Genomic DNA, 13767 nt, shown 5'->3' on the forward strand with positions numbered 1-13767 from the left:
ACTCTCTTCCTTGGCATACACTTAAACAATTAGACCATTCTACACAGTGCTAGAGAATGGCTGTGTAGGACAAATACTACTCTGATATTTGTTTTCATTTGCACTCTTACACCAAACTTGACATGTTTTAGTGATAGCTGGAAGTTAAAAAAATAAAAATGAGGTGCAGTCAGACCATTCTAGATGATGTAGTCTGAATATGTGAGACTAATGTCAACCTTATTTGTTTGCTCTTTTTTGGCTCTTTCGTTTGAGATATCAGTGAATATTTGAGGTTCTAATGCTTAAAAATGTCACGAAGCGCAGTCAGACCATTCTACACAGTCCTGTTTAGAACAATCTATGTGAGACTAATGCAAGTCTGATCTTTTTTGTTACCTGTACTCTTCCTTTGTATACACTTCAGTGAAAATTGGGTGTCCCATCACTTAAAAAATTAGACCATTCTGCTCAGTGCTAGAGAATGGCTGTGTAGGACTAATACAGCTCTGACAAGTGTTTTCATTGGTGCTCTTGCTTGACAGGTTTTAGCTATAACATGTTCTTTGACTTCTTAAAAATATGAACAAGGTGCAATTAGACCATTCTACACACTATTCAAGGCTAATAAAGAAGAGCCATGCTATTGACCACTTTTAGATGTTGGCACTGGTTTTGTGTAGTTCTCACTTTGTGTGGTTGGAACTGTTCTTCAACATGGGGCCCCTGGACCGCTCAGGGGCCGCTGGGTGTTAGCCTGCATCCATGACTTTGCCTTTGCAGGACTGAGCTGATAAAGGCTGTTGAAGCAGAAACGGACAGATTATTGATCTCCCTCCATCTCCATCTCTCTCTCTGCTATGAATCAATGTATGAATGAATGGAGGAGGCGCGTGCTCGCCACTGTCGCCTCATTGGAAAATGATCGATACATGTGATCGGTTCCGGTGACCCTCTTGTCATCACGTCACCCCGCCGGTCTCCGCCTGCCTCTCTCCTCCAAAGACCGGCGAGGCTCCGGGGTAGAGTTACCGAGGGGGGAGGGGGTCGAGAGACACCGGCGGAGAGCGGCGGAGGAGGAGAGAGAGAGAGGAGAGGGGAGAGAGAGGGGAGAGAGAGGTAGACGGTGGACGGGGAGGTGGATCCAGCGTAGCTCCGGCTAAAGCTAACTAGCCATGTTGCTGTCGCCGCCGCTGCTGCTGCTCCTCCCGCTGCTGGTGGTGTGTGTCTGCTAGCGGGCCGCCCTGGACTCCCTATCCGCCCTGAGGTGCATCATGCCCGGCTGGAAGAAAAACATCCCGGCCTGCCTCCAACCGGACCAGGAGGGAGGTAAGAGCGGAGCCGGACCGGTCCGTGCAGGATCGTACCGACCGGCGAGTGCGTCCCACCGTGCGTGTGTGTGTGCGTGTTGTACATACCTGTGTGTGTGTGTGTGTGTGTGTGTATGCGTGTGTGTGTGAGCGCGTGGACTAATTATCGCCGGTGCAATCTCTCTCTCGCGCGCAGCGTGCTTTGGCGCCGCCGGTAGAGCTCGCGCACACGGTGGCTGCCGTTAAATTAGTGGAAGTTGATACCGTGTGTGTGTGTGCGTGCGTGCGTGCGTGTGTGTGTTAATCTGACGCAACGGCTGAGGTTACGGTGACGTTACGGTCGTGTGTTTATCGTTGTTATCACCGATCACCGGTTACCGAGCGGCGCCGCGCAGCTAGCAGGGGGCTGCTAACAGGCTAACCAACGGTTAAAAAAGGGGAGAGGAGGAACAACGGCTGGTCAACCGGGGGTCTGCCCTTACGCGTGTGTGTGTGTGTGTGCGTGTGTGTGTGTAACGACCACCTTCACCGGACCGCGGCCGCTGTTTACCGGCGGTACCGTGAAATCCTCCGGTTTGGTGGGTGGACATGAAAGTCTTGACTGAATATTGACAGGTGAGGCGTTAATGTATCACCCGGTTTGCCGTTAGATTCGGTGCAGCCCGTCCGGTAACGGTGTGGTTCAGTTTAAAGGGATGTTTTTGTGTTTGCCTTTACATTTAACTCTCCAGCAAATTTAAACCAAACTTTACTAATATCACGCAGATGTTGTCTGGTTTCCGTTTTGTCGTGAATAAACTGTGTAATGTCGACAGAAGGTGGCGCTGTAGCTGCACTAGATTATATTAAACCTCTATTATATTTTAGTGTTAACACCAACTATTGTACTTTTTGTGGTCCACTTGGAGCTCGTGTGCAGTTGGTCACGTCTACGTATTCCAAACATCTACAGTGTTGTTTTCGTAGCGGGATTATGACACAAGTTTTGAGCTACGTGTGGACGTCTGTTGGACTGTTACGGACTTAGAAAGACAATAAAATTTCCTATCGCTAGCGTAGCATAAGTCCGATGTACCGACTTTTGATTACTTGTCACATGAAAGAAAAGACTTCAGTCAAGTTTTGTTATAGTCCGTCTACATGTTCGCTGGTTCCATTGTTCTTGCAGTGGGCTGCATGTGGACATGTGGTGGACTTATGGACTTACAAAGACAACAAAATTTACTTTGTCACGTGGAACCTCACGGACACGAAAAGGAAAACACTTTGGTTGAATTTTTTTAAGACTGCGGCGCCCCCTGTTGTGTAGTTGTTGCTATAATACTACTTAGAGAACCTCATCTAGGGGTTCGGTGGTTCCACGTTATTGTTCTTGCATTGGAGTCGCAACATAAATTTTAGGTTACATAAAGACCTGTGGTGGACTATTACAGACTTCAAAGACGACAAAATTTACTATTGCTAGTGTAGCGTAAGTCGCCGTATAGACTTTCGAGGACTTGGTCACGTGGACCTTCACGGACACGAAAAGGAGAAGACTTTGGTTGAGTTTTATTAGACTCCGGCACCCTATGATGTGTAATTGTCGCTATCATACTGCTTGGAGAACCTCGTCTAATTTGTCCGGTGGTTCCATGTTATTGTTCTTGCTGTTCAGTCGCAACACAAATATGGTTACATAAGGATGTTTGGTGGACTATTACGGACTTAGAAAGATGACAAAATTTACTATTGCTAGTGTACCGTAAGTTGTCACCCAGACTTTCAAGGACTTAGTCACGTGGACCCTCATGGACACAGAAAGGTAAACATTTTGGTTGAGTTTTATTAGACTCTGGCGCCCTCTGATGTATAGTTGTCCTTATCATATTGCTTGGAGAAGTTGGTCTACGTGTTCGGTGGTTCCACACTGTTGTTCTTGTTGTTCTTGATTTCAGTAGGAATGTGATTAAAAAACAAATTTCTAACTATAGTTGTGTAATTTTCATTGCAGTTTGTACCCAACAATGTTGTTCCCTAACATCCGTGGAATCTGATTTATAGGTTGAGGTCATCTCAGTAGCACCAAAAAGGAGTTTTATCCAAAAATGGCAGCCTCCTATCGCAGCTTTGATTAAATTCTGATTCATTTAGCCATAAAAAGCTCACATTAGCACTGAGGGATTACCCAATTTAGTGTTTTACAAATGATATTTTTGCTATCGTTGTGGCTTACCACACAGGTCTAAGGTCTTGTACTTTGCTAATAATTTGCAAATTGGTGTGTTCCTTCATGTTTAGACCTCTTACGCACTATCTCAAGTCAGTATATTTTCAAAACTGGAGTTCATTTGTGGATGTGAAACAAAGAGTTTAGGAAGCAATGATCTCGATTTGTGCATGCCAGTTGTTTTATGTCTAAAACAAAAACAACAGCAGCAGATATTTTACTGGTTTCCTGATGTTTATAACTCACAGCATCACTCCTACTGTGTCAAATATTACCCGATCCAGTGCATCTGCAGTTTAAAGTCCACAGAAATGTCAGAAAGACCCATTAAGAGAGTTTGTCTCCGGAAATATTTTGTAAAAAGACTTTCAAAACCAAAAGGGTAACTGTCAGACTGGGAAAATGACGCATTAGCGTGAACAAGGTCAAAATTAGAGGTGTTGAGATCTAATTATTAAGTATCTATCTATCTATCTATCTATCTATCTATCTATCTATCTATCTATCTATCTATCTATCTATCTATCTATCTATCTATAAAAAATGAAATGTTGATGTAAAAGTGATGATACTGGTCCAACAGACAAAACAGCGCCAACAATCGCCCACTTTTCAATAGATATTGCAATAATATCGTGAAGTGTTTTGACCAGGATACAGTGAATACCTGACACTACAATACCCATGAGAGCTGTTGCTATGCAGAAAAAATGAATCCAGAACGTTTTGTTGGTGCAGCTGTTGGGAAAAGGTGGCGCCATCGCAGCTCAAGGCGACCAAAATATTCATTTTTCTGACTTTTTGCTTGTAGTTGACACCTCTAAGAATCTTGGGAGTCACAGTTAAATTCTTCTTTTTACCGTAATTTTAAAAAAATGTTTTCATCAAAGGCCCAGATTGAATCCACAGAGACGCTCCAGTTGACATTTGCTTTGAGGAATATAAATAATACTTGTACTTCTACTCCTCTTGCTCTGCAGCTCTGTTGATTTATGGTAGTTTCACTATTTCTGGCCGCTGCTGACGAGCTAAAATGATTAATTGATTAACCAGTTAGATGCTGGACCCCCGACCAGCCACCGTTTGAATGTGAACTCTGCTACCAGTGTCTCATTAAACCCAACCAGACCTCCTGCTGGCTGCTGGTGGTCCAGCTTCATTGATGGAAAATTAATTGGCCTATTAGTAAACTGTGTACTGAAAGCCACGTGCTACGCTAACCCAGACAGCAGCAAACAACGGGCATTTTTTACCATTTTCTGATGATTTGTATAAGAAATAATCAATCAGTTGTTGGAGAAAACAGCTTTCAGATGTATTAATGATGACAATAATCTTCTGTTGCAACCTAATAATGCAACTTAGCACCAAGTTTTCTATATATTAGTTGCAGAAAAAATGAAATTAACTTGATAAAACCCCAACTTCACAACAATACAACCAACCATTTGGGTCTTAAAACTTGGTTTCTTTCTCATTTGACAGAAATCTATGCATTTTCCTGTTATTTAGGAACATTAAATTACCAAAAATGTCCATTTTGCTTGAATAAATGAAACTCCAAATGAGGAAACTGGTTAAATATTTATGTATGGAGGTGCCATTTCTCTGTGAAGGAAAACCTCAGCCAACAAAGTTTTTCATCTCTTAGTTCATGTTTGAGGTGTTTGCATAGGCGATTCTATTCTTAGTCCCATAAATAAGCAATTTTTTCACAAAATAAACAGACATGGCAGGTTGTTTTGCAAGACTAAACCACTGTCGAGTCAATTAGTCGACTAGTTGATCAACTAAAAATGAATTTGCAGCCGTTTCAGTTCATTGTTTTGGCCATTTTTTAATCAAAAAGGTCAAAACTCTGCCCTAAATTATAGTGTTAATTGATAGTTTTCGTAGGTTTCTGTAACATTAAACTGAATATCTTTGGTTTTTGAATTGTTAAATAAATGTACATGTTGGGTTTTAGTAAACTGTGGTTCATAATTTAACATTTTTTGTCCAGATTTTTAATCAAATGACTCATAAATAGACGTTCCTGAGGTCTGTGAGTACAAACATATCCACTGTTTATTAGAAATATCAATGAACTTTCCTTTTTTTGTGCAGAAGTTGAGAATCTACACAGAAACATCAAGTTTCAGGTAAACAAACCAGATTTACAGACGTGTTGATGGACTGCCGGGCTCGGTTAAATCAAAAGCAAACTTGTCATCAGTCACTTAAACTGCCCTCTGTGAAGTTATTCTGCTTTAACTGGCGGTGTCGGATTCAGCAAACCATTTTTAGCTCACATTAGAAGGTTTGAACTCTACAAAGTGTTCAGGACTGTGACACCCAGCGAGGAAACATCCTCCACTTTACCGGACAAACGCCGTTTTACGCACATTACTGACAAAGACGAGGTTGAAAATGTAGCAGCAGCCGACGATTTAGAGAGTTTCCAAGCTTAGAAGTGTGACAGAAATGCAAGAACTAAGAAAAGAACATGAATATGGTCAATAGATTTCCTTACAAACCTTCTAATCAGTTTTTTAGGCCAACAAATTCTTGGAAGGTTCAACCGTCAAAGATCTAAACATCAACAATGTTTGGTTTTTATTGGAAAACCCAAATTCGGAGAAGGTGTCTGAAGATTAAATGGTCCTTACTGATGAATAAACGTTCACATTTGGAAGCAACAGACTTTTCTATTTTTAATAAATAAATCAGTCGTTTCGTCAAGTTGAAACTTCAACGTTTTGTCTGATCAGAAGTCCAAAAATATTTGATTTACAGTGACGTAAAACAGGAGAAAGCATTAATTTCTCGTATTTGAGTGGCAGGAATCAGCAGATGTTTCACTTTTTAGCTTATTGATCAGTTCATGTCATTTCTGGAGCAAAAATAACAAATATTTGCTCATTTCAGGCTGTCAGATGGGAAGATTCACCTCTATTCTTTAGTCAGACTTGTTAGTAAACTTAGTACGTTTGGATTTGATTGTTGGTTGCACCAAAAATGCAATTTTTGGACAAGTTCGACAATTTTCTGACATTTTATAGACAATAGTTCTCTTTTCTTAAGTGAAAAATATCAAGTATGTCCTTGTTTCAGCCTCTAAAATGTGAGAATTTGCTGTTTTCTTTTGTCATTAATGTCAGTAAACATGTTTTTTTTAGAAATTGAAGAGATTTATCACAGTTTTTTGGACACTTTACAGACAAACAATAACATAACTGTCATTTTCTAAGAGATAAATATCAACTATTTCCTTGTTTCAGCCTCTAAAATGTGAGAATTGGCTTCTTTTCATTGTCAAACATGTCGGTAAACTCAGTATTTTTTATTATTTGAAGATTTTTCACCATTATCTTACATTTTATTGACAAACAGTTAAATATTTGTAATTTTTTTCAGTCAGATATTTCAATTATTTCCTTGTTTTTGCATCTAAAATGTGAGAATTTGCTGCTTTTCTTTGTCAAACATGTCAGGAAACACAGCAGTTCATGTCATTTAAAGAGACTTTTCTTCCGTTTATAGACAAAACAATCCATAACACATAATCCACAAATGAATTGACGATGAAAACAGTGATTAGCGGCGGCCTCGGTCAGCCTAAGCGAGTATTAATCTAAGCAGCTGCAGAGGCTCCGGTGGAATATATTAGCGCTGATTTAGTGCCGTGCTGTAAAACTGTCTGTGCAGCTCATGGACAGATAATATAATCTTTTAGTGTGCAGCTTCCAGCCCAAACCGCTCACAGTCCTGACCTGCAAGAAAAGCAACAAATACTCCAAAACGCTAAGTACTAAGGACAGTAAAAAACAAAAAAGAGGCATCACACAGCCGACGGCAGCAGAGTAAAAATAGACAACAGGTAAATAATAGATAGACAAATCATGAGAGACACAGCGAACCACTGTAGCTACACCGAGTTTATTTGTTTGGTGTGATTTGAATCCTCGTCTCGGTGGGATTTACAGCAAAAATGACATTAAATCTGAATTAAAATAACAAGAAGGAGCCTCAGGAGATGCAATTAAAACAAATACACACAGAGATATGGAGGACAACCCAGAATAAAATAGAAATGAAGGGAAATTACAGTAGAAATGGCAAATATTCGTATATTTTCATGGTAGTCGGGGTGAGATTTAAAGTTGATAAGGGAAATTAAATGTAAACGGTCCAATTAAAATTGTGTTAAAATGAAATGTACTAAATTGTTCTGTTTTTGTCTTTCTAATAAAATATAATAATTCTCTTTTTACATTTGAATTCTGGCTCATTTCCCCTCACCGCCTGGCATTCATTTAGAAAATCACACAATGACGATAAACTCACCGTCGTTTTTAATCATTTTAATCATATTTGTTGCTATAATACATTGATAGTTTTAATAGTTTTGGCTCAAAAAAAACTTCTCAAATCCCAGTCAGTGTTGGAGGAAGCATTTAGATCCGAGATAAACTGTTAAAGTAGTTCTAACTGTTGTAGTTCTACTTAAACAGGGAGTCCTCGACTTACAGCCCGATGTAAGTAGGGATGTGCGCGACTAGTCGTTTAATCGTTTAACCGCCTAGTCATTTATTAAACGTTTAGTATTTTACTAGTCGGTTAAACGCTGCATTAAGCGTCATGCTCCTTGTTCTTCGTACCTCTGCATCGGCTTCTTTGTAAACAGGCTGAGCAGCCAGGGAGAGAATTGCTCCTCCTCCCCTCCCCTCACACGTAGCAGGGGGCGGTCGACCTCCAGATGACACGTTTATTTCTCCAAACCTACACCCCCCCCCCCCCCATGCAGCTCTACACTCGTCCCGTCTGGGCTACCTGGTTGATCCTGCCAGTAGCATATGCTTGTCTCTTTTTTCAACCCCCGCTATCCCCCTCATCATTAGCGGTGTTTTGACCACTCCAGCTACACCCACCACGTCCCTTCCTGCCCCCCCGAAGCAAAGCATCGGCTCCAGTATGTGCTGCTCGTGGACTGTCATGGCGCACCGACTCGCTGCCGTTACGCACAGACGCAGCGGCACTTTCTGTCTCACTGGACGACTGAACATCTTCATCAGAGGGTGAATATTCCTCTTCAGAATATGAGTAAGCCATTACTTGACAAAGTACTTTGTCAGCGTTGACCAGACCTCTCGGTGAGTTTTCTCACTTTAAAATGTGCCGTCTTGCGCTCTGATACGCTCCGACGGCGAGTCTCGTCTCCTCGGTTTTCAAACTCTGTAAACTCCAAAACTTTGAATGAAAACACGCCCACAACTGATGCTCAGATTGAAGTTCCAGATGTCCTCCATCTCCTGGTGTACAGTACATGAGGCACACGAGGCAGTATATTTGAAGCTGTGGCTTGTTATGTTCAGCAATGTTGCTTGTTGCAATATTGCGACTTTGGCGCTTAAAGGGTTAAATTGCAAGTTTTCCGAACCGACTAGTCGCCAATAAAATTAGCGACTAGTCAGTTTGGAAATTAGTCGAAATTCCCATCCCTAGATGTAAGTCGATTTTGCTGTAAGTCAAAACTCCATCAGAAGACTCAGACTTACGCTTGGGAGCCATAATGAAGGGCAAAAAGTGCAGCTAATTTGCTCATTTTAAATGCCTACCAGGAACCACAGGATTTTTTTGTCACATTGGTGCCATTAAAAGTAGCCCAATTAGCCGTTAGCACGTCTTTGTTCCAATGAACCCAAGCATGAACAAGTAGCTGTCACTGGATTACTGTGATACCAAGGAAAACTTAAAAATGTGCTAATTCTGAAGCAGCTTCTGAACTGTCCTTGTGTGTGATTTCCTGCAGATTTCTTCGTGTTTATTTGCGTTCCTCTTTGTTACACAGCAGATCCTGTAAAAGTTTAAATCCCTCTCAGAGAAAAGATTTAACCCCAGCCTCCCTCTGTAATGTTAATCCCGTCCAAATGGGGCTTTATTTTGCAGAATAAACGTCACTCTGACCGTCTTTTCACCTCATTCCTCGGTCGCGTTGGTGAATCTCAAACAAACCCTTTAGTGTTTGTCGGTACGGATATCGTGATGAATGTTAGTTCTGTAAATTAATCGTCTTCTTTGATTTTCTGGCTCCACAAGCTGAACCTGTGGAGGAAACATGGACGCTGCAGACGGCTCTTTACATCATGCCGGCAGGTTCATGACCTCGATTTCCTCCCCGACAAGTCCAGAAGGAAGCAACACCTGTGAGGCTGCAGGCGTCATGGAAGTCTGATCAGAGTCCAGATCTCTGACAGGAAACGCCTCCTCACAAACGTTCTCAGTCCAAAGCGACGGAGCCGACGTTTTATCCTGCAGAGTTTTACTTAATAACATAAGATTAGTTTGTGTTTTTGTCTTTATTATGGTCATTTTTGAGTGTTTTGATGTAAACTAAGCAGAACATTCACTGTTTATTGGGTTCTGACTGCATGGTGTTTGTCACTGCGTCAGTTCTACGTTGATATGTGGTTTGGTGGCTTCAAATTAGAGCCGCAACGAACAATTCTTTGCATTACTGTAACTTTAAAGCATCTAGAAACTGTGAGAAATGTCAAGAACCCTAAATATTACATGTGTTCTCATGGAAGGAACCAAGAAATGCTGCAAACTCTCACATTTTACATAAATCAGGTCCTGTTTTCAAAATAGAACCAGCTGGTTTCACAAGAAACTGTCCTGGAAATGGTTCCTTAAAGAACCTATTTTTCTCTTGTTTTTGAATGTTTTTGGTTTCTACAGGAACCATTTTTTGATGGTTCTTTGGCAGCCTGTAGAGATGGTTCTTTATGCTGATTAAGTTTTTCTGGAATGCTGTTTATGGGGCCTGAAGGATTGTTTTTTGGCGGTTCTTCAAAAACCATGTGATAAAATGATTCCTTGAAAAAATATTTTTGATGACAGTCTTTAGAGCACAATTTATGGCTTCTAAAAGATGTTTCTTGGAGGCCTCTGGGGGTTCTTTAGAACAGCTTGAAGAAGTGGTTCCCTCAAGAACCTATTTTGATAAAGTTCTTTGTAATGATGCCTAAAGGAACAACTTTTTCATCGTTCCTGGGTGGTTCTTTAAAGAACCGTGTGAAGACATGGTTCTTTAAAAACTAATTTTGCTGAAGTGCTTTGGAGTGCCATTTATGGTGCTTAAAGAAACCATTTTTTCATGGTTCCTTGATGTATCTTTTGGGGTTCTTTAAAGAAACTTGTGATAAAAGGATCCTTAAAAATAAGATTTTAAAGAAGTTTTTTGGAGCACAAAATATGGCTTCTCAAGGAATCTTTTTTGATGGTTCTGTGAGGCACTTTTGGGGTTCTTTTAAGAGTAATTTGAGAGTTCCTCAAATAACCCATTTTTAATTATGTTCTTCTGCGCACAATTTATGGTGCCTAAAGGAACCGTTTTTTGACGGTTCTTTGGGGCACCTTCAGGAGTTCTTTCACCAATAGCTTGACGACGTGGTTCCCTCAGAACCTAGTTTTCTACAGTTCTTTGGAATGACATTTATGGTGCCAAAAGGAACCGTTTTTTGTGGTTCTTCACGGCATTTTATCCTGCTATATAAGGCTGTTTTAACAGGAAGCTCGGTGTTCGTGGCAATGACTATGAATGAGTTGTTTCAGCACCACGGACAGCTCCATGGATTCATCAGTAAACAGACCTGCTGATATTTAGAACAGAATAGAATCAATACTATTGATCCTTCATTGGACATGAATGTGGACCAGCAGCATGTCAACATAGACAGGAGGACTGATGGAGGTCCTCAGAGGAACTTTCTTCTGTTGTGGTTCTGCGGCTGGTTCCAGTTAGAACCTTCATGTCTCTGAAGGAGACCAGGAGGTTCTACTGAGAGCTCAGGAACAGACGGAGGACGGTTCTCTGCAACAGCTTTGGATGGTTTTAGAGCCGCCGAGGAACATCACGGAGGGAGTTAGTGTGTTTTATAATGAGTGTGTGTGTGTGTGTGTGTGTGTGTGTGTGTGTGTGTGTGTGTGTATTTACAATGAGTGTGTGTGTCACAGCATGACATCATCCCACCGTTTTAAGCTTTTTGACTAAGAAGCAGAGAAAATGGCTTTAACACAAACACACACTAAACCATTTTCTCTACACACACCGTAGCACACACTTTGAGACACACACACACACACACACACACACACACACACACACACACACACACACACTCTAAAACACACACAGTGTCCTTTAAGAGGTGCTGATGTCAGAACTCTGCTCATCTTTGTCCTCAGGATTACTGAAGCAGACCTGACTGTGTGTGTGTGTGTGTGTGTGTTACAGTGTGTGTGTTAGAGTGTGTGATGCTGTGCATGTGTGTTTACATCCATTTTCCTCAGCTTAATGTATTATCCCTATCGTCTCTGACACATTTCACCAAGACTCTCTCTCTCTCTCTCTCTCTGTCCAGTGTTTCTGAATGTCGCTCGCCCGCTGTGACTCTCAGGAACAAACTGCTGACAGAGTGTGTGTTTGTCACTCCTACTTTATCCATTTAAACAGGCCTGTTTTAAGTGTGTGTGCACAAACATCGGATCAGGAGCTCATGCGGCAGAAAGTATGCGGACACCTGATCACATGGCGGCTAAAAAAAGGTTGACGTTTATGATGTTATCGAAATTAAACGTCTTATTTTTAGTCATGAAAAGACTTAAATTCACACCGTTTAGCATTATGCAGCTAAATTTGAGGTCATAGTCTTCTCTTTCTAGCTGGAATATGAAGCAGTTTGTGTGATTTTGCACATTTTTCCTCACTGTGGCTCATTTTTTACTGCAATCTACAGTCCTGCAGCTCGATGGAAACAGAACAACATGAAGAAGGAGATAGAACTCAGAAATATCTGTGGTGTGATCCAGAATGAAACTAATCATAAAAAGCAAAAGCTGACTAAGCCGCAACTTAACATGTCGAAAACGAGTCCAAATTTGTCAAAAACCAGTCAGAATTGGTCCAAAATAAGTACAAATTTGTCAAAAATAAGTCGTAATTTGTCTAAATTTGCGCAAAATTCTGGTATTTTATTCAACATAAATTAAAATTAATCAAAAGTGAGTGAAAATTAGTCCAAAATAAGTCAAAATTTGTCAAAAGAAGCCATAATTTATCCATGTTGAATCAAAATGTGTCCAAAAAAGTCGGAATTTGTCCAAAATATATAAAAAAATGAGTCATAAATTTGTAAGTATTGGTCCAAATAAATTGCGGTTTGTCCATAGTAAGTCTAAATTTGTCGAATGTAAGTCATAATTTGTTTAAAATGAGCTCAAATTTGTCCAAAAAGTCAGAATTTGTCCAAAATAGGGGTAATTTATCCAAAATACATCGAAATTTGTCCCAAATAAGCCAAAATTTGTCAAAAATAATCATAATTCCAACGTAAATCAAAAATTAAGCCAAAATAAGTTGGAATTTGTCCACAAAAGTCAGAATTTGTCCAAAATAAGTGGTCATTCATCCAAAATACATAAAAATGAGTCAAAAATGAGTCCAAATTTGTCCAAAATAAATCAAAATTAGTCAAAAATGAGTCCGTATTGGTTTAAAATATTTCAAATTTTGCCTGAAATAAGTCAAACTTTGTGCGCTGTATGTTGTAATTTGCCCACACTAAAGTCTTGGATTGTCTGGTTGTACAATGGTGATAAACAATGAACAGTTTTCTGCTCAGAAATGTGACTAAATGACATCTGACAGTAAACGTGAGCTCCCTGATTGGTCGAGTTCTTTGTTGTTGCTTCATTCTGAACTAAAGCCTGAAACGTTTTTGTCTAAATAAAAGAAATTGGTGTAAAACTGGAGACTAAAACAGATCCAGGATCAGCTCAGCCGTCCTTCATCTGTGCACTCTGGGCGGCGTCCAGGTGGACCACAGGCTGCTGGCGTCTCCTCTGCTCTCATTTTCTACTTGGATAAACCCGGCAGGACACAAAGCACTTATTAAAACACAGAGAGTCTCATCGTTTTATCCTCCGTTGTGTTTGTGTTTGCCGGCTGCATTCGCCTGATAACTGTTGTTGCTCCTCCCTGTGAAGCTGGAACCCACCGTTAGAATCCTCCGTCCACCTTAAACCGGCCGGATTAGCCGGGTTTTGGTTTCAGGAGCTTTCTGGTTCTGCTGCCGGCTGCTTTTCTGCTCAGACGTGAACCTCCAAACGGCTGCGTAGTCGTTTAGTCTCACTTAGTTACCGTCGTTTTCTGCCTCAGTAGAGCCGAAGAAACCAGAAGACTGAAAACCTTTTCTTCAGATGGTCGGTCTGCAGGTGATTCTACGC

At 40.8% G+C, this 13767-nt stretch overlaps 1 protein-coding gene across 1 annotated transcript in view; it reads left to right on the forward strand.

Annotated features, from left to right (window-relative positions):
- The first annotated feature begins 972 nt into the window (after positions 1-972).
- Positions 973-13767, forward strand: part of grip1 (glutamate receptor interacting protein 1) — a 76410-nt gene continuing 63615 nt past the window's right edge. The window contains exon 1 of the mRNA XM_022200931.2: positions 973-1308. Within this exon, the coding sequence (XP_022056623.2) occupies positions 1254-1308 (55 nt within the window). The 5' untranslated portion in view covers positions 973-1253. The remainder of the gene's footprint in view (positions 1309-13767) is intronic.

This window comes from Acanthochromis polyacanthus, chromosome 1 (genome assembly GCF_021347895.1).
Source record: "Acanthochromis polyacanthus isolate Apoly-LR-REF ecotype Palm Island chromosome 1, KAUST_Apoly_ChrSc, whole genome shotgun sequence".
Classification (NCBI taxonomy): Eukaryota; Metazoa; Chordata; class Actinopteri; family Pomacentridae; genus Acanthochromis; species Acanthochromis polyacanthus.